The 10,045-nt window shown below is 36.2% G+C and overlaps 1 protein-coding gene across 1 annotated transcript; it reads left to right on the top strand.

The window, feature by feature from the left end:
• The first annotated feature begins 1,011 nt into the window (after positions 1-1,011).
• LOC110776058 (uncharacterized) lies at positions 1,012-8,018 on the top strand. The gene is made up of 4 exons (XM_021980636.2): positions 1,012-1,311; positions 6,813-7,033; positions 7,123-7,168; positions 7,374-8,018. Exons 2-4 carry the CDS (start codon positions 6,863-6,865, stop codon positions 7,421-7,423), a joined length of 267 nt encoding a protein of 88 aa, XP_021836328.1. The 5' UTR covers positions 1,012-1,311; positions 6,813-6,862; the 3' UTR covers positions 7,424-8,018.
• The last annotated feature ends 2,027 nt before the right edge of the window (positions 8,019-10,045 follow it).

Here is a 10,045-nt window from a genome sequence, read left to right as displayed (position 1 = left end):
ACAGTGAAGATTCATTCAACGACCGTAGTTTTGATGAAGGAAACCTTTATTTGATTCAATTTGTCATGTATTTGTTAGATCTATATTTCTCTTGTAGATGTCGTATGACTCTTTATTAATGAATTAATTTTCCTTTAAAAAAAAAAAAATTCATTCATCAAACTTATTGTTGTATTGTTTGTTCTTTCATGTTGGCTTTAAAATTCATCATAAAATTGTTCATAATTGTTGCATTGTTTGTTCTTTTTTTCTGGAATTTTATGTTCTTTTTTGTTGAATTATTTGTTCTTTTTTGTTTATTTGTTTGTTCACAATAAACATATGGTTAATGTTCATAATAAAAATTTTCACTTCATTGGTCTTTTATGTTTTTACAAGCGCCTATATTGTTTATTTCCAAATAAATAAATAAATAAATAATCATTTCCAAAATAGTAAATATTCATTCCAAATAAATAAATGTTCATTTCTGAAATAGTAAATGTTCATTTTTGTAGTTTATTTCCAAATAAATAAATAAATGTTCATTTCCAAAATAGTAAATGTTCATTCCAAATAAATAAATAAATAAATGTTCATTTCCAAAATAGTAAATGTTCATTTTTGTACCAGTATATTAATGTTCATTTTAAACAACACAAAACGACATCGTTCTGAATGGGGGTATAGCCCGCTTTATAGCCAAAATTTTGGCCTAAGGCCCTATTTGGTTCACTATTAGTAAAGGAAAGGAAGAGAAAAGAAAGGAAGGGAAAAGAAAGGAAAAGAAGGGAAGAGAAAGAGATTTTATTTTACTGTTTTTGGTTCAAGGGAAAGAAATGAAGGGAAGAGAAAGGAAATATAAATGACAGCTTTTAATTTTCTCTTAGTGAAAATTTTATAAAGGAGCTTTCCTTCCAATTTCATTCCTTTCCTTCCACTTCCCTTATAATTATTTGTACCAAATACAGGAAACCTTATTTTACCTTTCCTTTCTTTTCTTTTACTTCCAATTCCTCCCAACCAAATAAAGCCTAAATCCACTACCTCCATTACGAAGACCCAAAAACCCAAAAAAAGCAAAACGAAGAACAACCTCCATTGCTCTCACTTCTACAGTCTCCAAAGCACTACTCTAGTCCGATTACTGGGGCGACATGATTCACCATGGCTGACCACCCAACCTGCGCAAGAAAACTCAATCACGAAAAATAAATCAGAAAAAATATCCAAAATAAACTACTCACCATAGTTGCCGCCTAGCAAGCTGTTGATTTCACCTCGATCGGTTATTCACTCTAAATTCATTCGAAAATTCATCAGAATTGAAAGGTTAGTTTCTCTATCGATTTAATTTTCTACAATTTATGAAGTAATTAATCGTAATTGAGGTGTTTTTCGTGATTTGAATGGGTTTGGTGTGTTTACGGGTTTTGAAATTACTCATTCACGTTTCGCAATACTCGAGTGCAGTGATATCCGGGTTTTATTACTGAATTAGAGGTGAATGCCGTATTTAAGGACAAAAGCTTATTAGGAATTACATTTGAAGTAGAATAAATGATTAACCAAGCGTTTGTTTCAATGGTGGCGGTGTTGGTGTTGTGAGGTATATATGTGTGGACGTAGTCATTGTTCTGGCTTCTGTTAGTTCTGCCAGAACTGGTATTGTTAGGAAGCTACTGTTTACGGCTGAAACTTCTCCCCTTACTTCCTAAAGTATTTCAAGGAAACTGAACTCAAATTAGTAAGTACCTATCACTGTTTCGCAGAACTGCAGAAGGCCAACAGCCTTAAGTGCCCCTTCTCTGAATTCAGTTATGCCTGAATTGTCCAGCACTCGTCCTGATTGCTGTTGTTTCTCCATGCCTCCATTTGTAAATGTCTTCTGAGTTCCTCCTATATCCCTCCTATATCCCTCCTCATCATACTCCATAGTCCATACATAGGAAGTAGTATCGTTCGCTCGGGATCCGTTCAGGTTGGATTTGCAATCATTGACTTGGGCCTTCACCATTGAAACTGAAGTTGTTGTGCACTTTTTCTTCTTCGTAGTAGCTTCCACCTTGGCTCTTGGGTTCCAAAGCCTCTTAGCAGTACTATTCATGGTTTTATCAGTTGACCTAGTAACTACAACTCACAAGAACTTAAGCTTCCGTTTATATATGCCAAAAAAGGCTAAAACCCCTATGTAGTTTAGATAATTATCCACTTGACTCTTGTTTTCCTAGATAGTTTAAGTTGCTTAAGATTGAGGTGGATGCACCTGCTTCAACGCTGACTTTATCTTTTTCCTCAATAGAAGCTTTCTAAGACTGATGGTGTTATACAAGAATTCGAGAGGCTTGATTAAAACATAAAACAACTTCATTATTTTCTCTCTCCCTACTCTAATAGACAATTCTGGTTTCTTAATTCTCACTTTAGGTAGTAACAGAGGACTTGGTGATTTGATGTACCTTGAATTCTCTAAGTGACTTCCTGTCTTTCTATTCCTAATTCCTCCTCTTTTTTTGAGGGGTCTTTTGTTGTAAATCTTGTGATGTGATGGTTTTGTGTTTTTTCCTCTTGTTGTTAGGGTAAGCCAAACTCTTTGCATTTTTATGTATGTGCAAAATTGGGTAGTAAGTTTATATTGAATTATTGATGCGAGAAAACAATTGATTTTAACAAAAGAGCCGTAGTCTTTAAGTGGAGATGGAAAAAATTGCCCCATGGGTATGTTGCACAAGAATGAAAACAGAAATTGGTGGTACAACACTGGGGAAATGTGAAAATGCAAAAGCAGAAACTGTAAATCATTTTTTTTCTTAGAGGAATTAGTTTGAGTATATACAAAAATATTTTATAAAGGTGAAAACTGTAAGAATACTCAAGGTGGGAAAACTTGCTGGTCATTCAAAGGAGAGGTCCCCTTTATGAGAGTGTTCACTGCCTCAATGACGGTTAGGGATGGCATGATGAGTTTGATTAGATCAGATAATTGAAAATGCTATTGCGATTCTTCGAGACCATCCCAAAGCCTTTCTCAGCTTAGATTAATTACCATAAACTAACCAAACAGTAGCTTAATTGACTTGAAAAATCAGAAATTGTATCACAGGCATATTTATTTGTTTCTTGCAGAAGGGATAACTTAAAAAAATCTCAAAATCGGGTCAACTGTTGAGTCTGAACTCACCAATGTGTTTATAGTGTCTTTGAATTATTGGTCTGCCAATATCTTCTACATAAAATAATGGGAAAAAATCGAGAGTAGATGAAGATAGCTGGAATCTCTTGCTAACAGTGCCTATTTTTTGCTGCTAATTGAATCCATCAGTCAACCAATCTATCCCCCTATTTATGTGTCTCTCACTCTTAATAGCTTCTGCCCACCTACAGTCCCCCACTCTCCTCACCTAACCAGAATTCTCTAGCACACCATAATATTACTATTTTGACTTTGAGAAGAACATTACTCACTGAGGCCGGTTAAGAATGCTTGTTATGTAACTTGGGAGTAAAAATTCAAAACAAAGATACTACTTTTTACGGTTTTTTCATGAAATGCCCTCGAGGTTTCACGGAATGCACCAAATACCCCTCCTGTTCTCAAAAAACATATCATACCCCTATTTTTTTTTTCAAAAATGCACCAAATGCCCCTAAACTTAACGAAAGTCTAACACCGTTAGTGATTAACCGCTAATTAACCCCTTAATTAACCCCCTAATTAAACCTAACTACTACCTAACCACAACAAACACCACCCACCACTATCCTAATACCAACACCACCACACCACCATACCTGCACATGCCATGTCCTGACTCTAGAGCCGCCGGCGAACACCAGCTCCCTCGCTCGACACCCGCGCTGGAGCCGTCAGCGCACCTCACCGCCTTCTTTCTTGCTCTCTCTTTACACAGCGGCGCAACCACGCCTCCACACCCCCAACCCTTTTCTTTTTAACTCCCTGCGCTGCCCACCACGCTAGTCACACACTCACCATCGAAAGCACCGACTTCACTCGTATCTGTCGCCAACGCTTGGGCCCAACCATCCTCCGTCTCGTTCTCCCCCTTGCCCTTCTCTTTCATGGCAGCACCATCCTCGATCTGTTCTTCCAGCATTCCTCTTTCGATTTTCTCTTCTGTGGATTTCGTTTCACTCTCCCCTTCGATCTGGTAATTGTCTAAGTGAAATTCATGACTAAATTCGACTATGAAATACTCGGTTAATTCCTAATTCGAATACTTTTTTTTACCAAGAACATAAACCCTAAAAATATTTCCCCCAGTTTAATTTGAATGCAAATTTTGATTTCATATGCTACAATTCCAGACAAATTTAATTTTTTTACCAAATATTCAAACTCATGACCAAATTCGCACCAATATTATTCAAATTTTGCTCAAATTCAATAACATTTTCTTCAAAGTCTGGGCTTATTATGGTGGTTGGGCATCGGAGCAAGAAAAGGGTTGGGAACAACAATGGGCTCAGGCGAGGTGGGTGAGTTGGGGGTTGGGGCGGCAGCGAGTCGTCGGTGAGAAGGGTTTGAGGCAGTGACGGGAGTAGTCCAGGTGAGGACGGGTCCGGGGGTGGCGCCGGGCTCCAGGGTGGTTAGGTGGGTGGTTGTGGTGGTTATGTGAGGTTTAGGTTTACTTATGATTAGTTTAGGGTTGATTAGGATTAATTAGGTTAATTAGCTACCAGACCCATTGTAAACCCTTTATTTAAGCTAATTAACGATTAATCACTAATGGTGTTAGACTTCCGTTAAGTTTAGGGGCATTTGGTGCATTTTTGGAAACATAGGGGTATATTATGTTTTTTGAAAATATGAGGGGTATTTGGTGCATTCCGTGAAACCTCGAGGGCATTTCATGAAAAAACCGTAGTTTTAATAGAATATCAACCTTTATCCTACACATGAAAATCACAGAACTCTATAACTTTAGCACTGTTAAATTTCATAAATTTGCAAAGTAGATTTCTTAGTAGCTAGTAAATCAAGTTACATTTCGTAAAAGATTCGATTATGAACAAATAATATCATCAACAATAATTGAAGTACCTAAATAAAGGGTTTACAATGGGTCTGGTAGCTTCTGTTCATAGCTATAGTCTACATTCGGTAGATTTTTTTAAGCGTCAAGTATACAAAAGGCTTTTGGAACTCAGAAGTATTGAGTTCAGCTACTGCACCTTAATGTTTTTCATATAGATAGTGGTATCTATTTTTGAGTTCCTTAAATGATCTTAAACTTAAGAATTTAAAATCTTTTTGTTCAGAAGTTGCAGCTGCACCTACCCCCTCTAAAATGAAAGCTGCAGTATTTAACATAGAGGACAAAACAATGATTCAATGAAAATTTTAAACAACAGACCATATAAACAAAACATAGATCGAGCAATCTACAAACACAACTATGAGCATTGATTTTGATTCACCTGTAATTCATTGAAACGGATCTTGCATCAACAACAGCACATGTAGCAGCAAAAACAGTAAAAAGTCGCACGTATTTAACGTACTCTAGAGGAAAAACGAAATTAAGAAGATATGTAAGTGTAAATTACAATTGATTCAAGCACATAATAACATAATTATCTAGTTCTAATAATAATTAACAGAGCATGTTAATTAATGTTGTAAAATACCTATGGCATCAAGTTTCTTAGCAAGGTTCTCGATCATCTTGAAGTTCCCAGCGATTTTTAAACCTCGTCCTCGGTCCTCTAGTCATACCTTTTCAAGTTCTAAACGCTCGGTTTTCTAAAAGATACGCCTTACAAACCTAAGATAGATTTGTCCAGAATTCCTGCAAACGTATTACCAGAATAAGAACTAATAGGAAATACATTTAGCAGCACATATCAAGTACATATCAACCAGAGTAATGGGAGCAGCACTGGATATTATTTCAGATGCTGAAACAAGAAATGAAGGAGACCAGATGGGTAGATGGTCAACATGCATAGAGAGTTTCCAGTATATCTAACTGTAAAAAAATGCATTTATGGTCAACAGGCATAGAGACTTGCCAGTATATCTAACTGTACAAAGAGCATTTCTATCACAAATTGACTTGTCAAGTCATGCACGCATGAAACTCAGAGGGCTTAGGAAATCTAATAGCCTTGTTAAGAACAAAAAGGAGTAAGCTTGTGGCAAAATCAAATGTCAGAAATCAAAGGCACCATAACTGGCCTGAAAAATTAAATCCCGATTATTTTTGGTAATTTAAATTTGTTTTAATATTTGGGGTAATTTTTAGGATTTAAATCCGGGTTTTTTTTGGAATATTAATTAATTAAAATAATTAATTATGATGTCATTAGTGGACTAATTAGTAGGAATATGGACTAAGGTAGCAATGGACATTAATTTTTAGAGAGGTAGGTAGTAATTGACAAGTTTTCCTTATATGAAAGGCAATAGCGTGAGAAGAAAATGTGAAGCTGGCTTAACAGCTACTGTTCAGATCGTTTGGTCTGTTTGAACTTAGAAATAGTGATAACAATAGATATATTCCTAATTCCATACTTGTATACTGTTATGAAGAGTTGTATGGAGTCTTTACAGTAGAGAAATGGGGCTTAGACTGAGGAAGTTCAGGGAATGTTCGTTTCTAATAGTTCTACCTTTTATAGTTTTTGTTGCTTTTTTTCTCTCTTCTCCTTTTTTATTCTAGAGTCTAGACATTGTGATCTTGCTGGGAATTTCCCTTCAATTCTGGTTGTCAAATCTTCTCTCATGGGTAGCACACCATGTCAACAATTCAAACATTTATGCACCACTCTTGTGCTGAAATGAAGTTGGTTCTCCACATTTTTCACCCCAGGAAATCGTCATCTGGCAATTGTTCCGAAGCGAAGGATATTATTTTACAGGATGAAGCCGAGTGCAGAAGCAAACTTGCATGATGAAACCATCAAATCTCATCAATCATCACCCTTACCATCCCCTCAGCCACCACATCCAGTTCATCAGAGTGATGCAGACAAGGAGGATGAGAATGTGAAGCAACTCGGGGATTGCTCTTCTCTGTACTTGTCCTTACAGGTAAACATGATAGTATGGTACTAAATTATAACTCTGTACCAGTAGATTTAACGACATTGTTAATAAGTGCAACATGAATATATTTGCAGGATTGTTTAATAAAAACTGACCGAAACTGGAAATCGTGCCAAAAGGGTATGCTTTATCTTCATCCTTCTCTCTGTTTCCCCCTTTTGGTTTGCATTACCATTTTCATCTTTTCTGCTGTAGGAGTAGAAAGTTTGTAACCAGGACTTGTTATATTTCCACCCTGCGATCAATTACCTATTTAGAATTTATATCAGTTAATGTGTGCTCAAGTTTGTGATGATTTCTTCTTACACGTTTTGCACTGGTGTAGAGGTTCAAGCTCTGAAGACATGCAGTGAAAGCAGGAAGAAAGGGAAGTGAGAAATATGTTGTGCCGGAGGATATCATTGATTGAAGCACCAATTCCCAATCGCTTGTCAAGAAACTATCGATGGCAAGCAACTAAGCAAGCATCATGGGTTTTAAGTAGTTTGCCTTTCCCATTGATCCATTGCTAATGGTGGACGACATTTCTCCTTTGTACTTTGGGAAGTTGGCATAATTGGCAATGCTTAATTTGTAAATTCAGGAGACTGGCACCCCGACAAGCTGTTTAGGTGGAAACATGTTGGAAGTTTGATTGAATAAGTTGTCGTGGTAAATTGAAATATTTGTGTTCTTAGGCTCTTAGCAAATGTCCTTTTTGTTAAGGTGTTTGTAAAGCTAGACATGATATACTCCCTCCGTTCCTATTTGTTCTACCCATTGTGAATCTTGGGTGGTTTTTAAGAAAATTGAAATCTTGGTTTGTATGGGTATAAGTGTAATGATTAGTTGTAAGAAAAATGATTGTGTGTAAGAATGTGTAAGAGATTCTTTTTTAAAGAATAAAGTAAGGAGAGAGAAAATAATAAAGAAATAAGAGAATGCTGAGATATTTGATTAAAATAGTCACAAAAAAAAAAAAAAAAAAGAACCTAATTCAAGTGGGGATATTTTACATGAGGTGGATGAGGTGGGGTTCCTCTTAACAAAAAAAAATCAACCAATGAGCATTCAGCAGTAGCAAAAAATAGAAGGGAAGGACTTTCCCAAAACAGAAAGTCCATTTCCCACACAAGATTTTCCCTCCAAAGTTTTACTAAAACTTTTCCCTCTAAATTTTCCACTTAAAACAACACACCTTTATAAAACAAGTGCCAGATCTTAATGAAGTGCCATAAGAAGTTCCACATGAATGTGAAGTGGGAACACATCAAACCCAAACTTCAGGTGTATCAGACCTTCGGTTGGTTCCATTTATTTTTTATTTGAACATCTCAGCACAAGAAGAGTCCATACCATCTCCACTACATCAAACAGAAACACAATAACATCATCATAAGCCTAAGACCCCTAGAATTAACAACGAATTAAGGCTGGAAATCTTGTTGTTCCTGCTCTTAAAAAAACTTAGAGGGTCAAAAAACCTCATTTATGGTACAATTGAGGTGGCTGTTAGAAAGTTTGGTTACACAAGGAAGACAATTAGAGGGATATGGCAGAAAGCTAAGGGACAGAAGGCAACCATGGATTCATATCTTTATGAGAGCAAATATCACAACTGTGGTAGGAAAAGAATTGAAGTAACATATGAATCTATATCATCAATAGACATGGGGATAGAACAAGCATTAGAGATCTTGCAAAGATGTTGAATTTGGGACCAACAACAGTTTGGAGAATGGTGAAAAGAAAACAGATTAAAGCACATTCAAGTCCCTTGCATCTAGGCATTACAGAAGAATGCAAGATGTCAAGGATGAGGTGGGTACTTAGTCTCATAATGGATTACTTTATACCAAATGATCCCACATATTACAACATGTATGATTTCATTCACATAGATGAGAAATGATTCTATCTAACACAGAAAAGTCAAGGAGTCTATTTAGCAAACAATGAACCATTTCCACACAGAAAGGCAAAATCAAGAACAAAGATACCAAAGTTCATGTTCATGGCAACAGTAGCAAGGCCAAGGTGGGGAGAAGATGGACAGTGTGAGTTTGATGGCAAACTAGGTATATTTCCATTCACAGATGCAGTGGCAACAAAGAGAACATCCAAAAACATAGCGTATGGGGACAATTGAGACAAAACCAATCAAGTCAGTTAATCAGATTGCAACTAGGGCCATGCTAATCAACTACTTAATCCCAACAATTAAAGAGAAATGACCACCACATGAGGGGGAAAAGGTGATCTACATCATTCAAGAGAATGCAAAGGCACACATTTTGCAATCTGATCAAGAATGGCAGCAACACTACAAGCAAGATGGGTTTACATTGATATTGACTCAACAGCCAGCAAACAGTCTAGATTGTAACATCTTAGACTTGGGGTTTTTCAGGTCAATACAGTCACTTATGCACAAAAAGATGCCCAAAACAATGGAATATTTAAGTGGGGCAGTGATTGACTCATTTAATGAACTGCATGCAAAGACTCTATCTAATGTGTGGATGTCACTTCAATATGTTGGAAATGAAATACTAACACAAGGGGGACAACAACTACCAACTGCCACACAATAAGAAGAAAAAAAATTAGAAGGTGAGGGCAATCTTTCAGAACAAGTGAAGGCACCAAGGTGGGCTGTGAATGAGTGTACACAACTTGTTGAAGAATGGAAAGCAAATCAGTGAAGCAAAGAGAAAACAAATAGATTACTTTTTGTATTTTGGGGACATGTTTTGAAAGTAACAAGAACAAATATTATGTCACTTTTGTAAGCTTGAATGAAAGCATCACATGTAAGCAAAATATTTTGGAAGCAACATATCTTTTGGAAGATTGAATGAATGAATTTATTGTTGTTAATCATAGTTTAGTTTTTGCTCATCATAATTACATTTTTATTCTAAGTTTAACTAAAACTTAAGACATTAAATGATTTAGTAAGCCATGGGATCAAATGAACATGAATTAAATGATTTAGTAAGCCACAAGGCATCAAAT

This window comes from Spinacia oleracea, chromosome 1, assembly GCF_020520425.1.
Source record: "Spinacia oleracea cultivar Varoflay chromosome 1, BTI_SOV_V1, whole genome shotgun sequence".
In the NCBI taxonomy this organism is placed as follows: Eukaryota; Viridiplantae; Streptophyta; class Magnoliopsida; order Caryophyllales; family Amaranthaceae; genus Spinacia; species Spinacia oleracea.
Note: the sequence above shows the minus strand (reverse complement) of the source record. Positions and strands in the feature narration are given on the sequence as shown.

What these genes read in the sequence shown, in the direction of transcription:
- LOC110776058 (XM_021980636.2), top strand. Translation starts at nt 6,863, where the DNA reads ATGAAGCCGAGTGCAGAAGCAAACTTGCATGATGAAACCATCAAATCT. An exon ending in CTCTGTACTTGTCCTTACAG is followed by an intron (nt 7,034 to 7,122) that starts GTAAACATGATA and finishes ATATATTTGCAG; the next exon opens with GATTGTTTAATAAAAACTGA. An exon ending in CTGGAAATCGTGCCAAAAGG is followed by an intron (nt 7,169 to 7,373) that starts GTATGCTTTATC and finishes GCACTGGTGTAG; the next exon opens with AGGTTCAAGCTCTGAAGACA.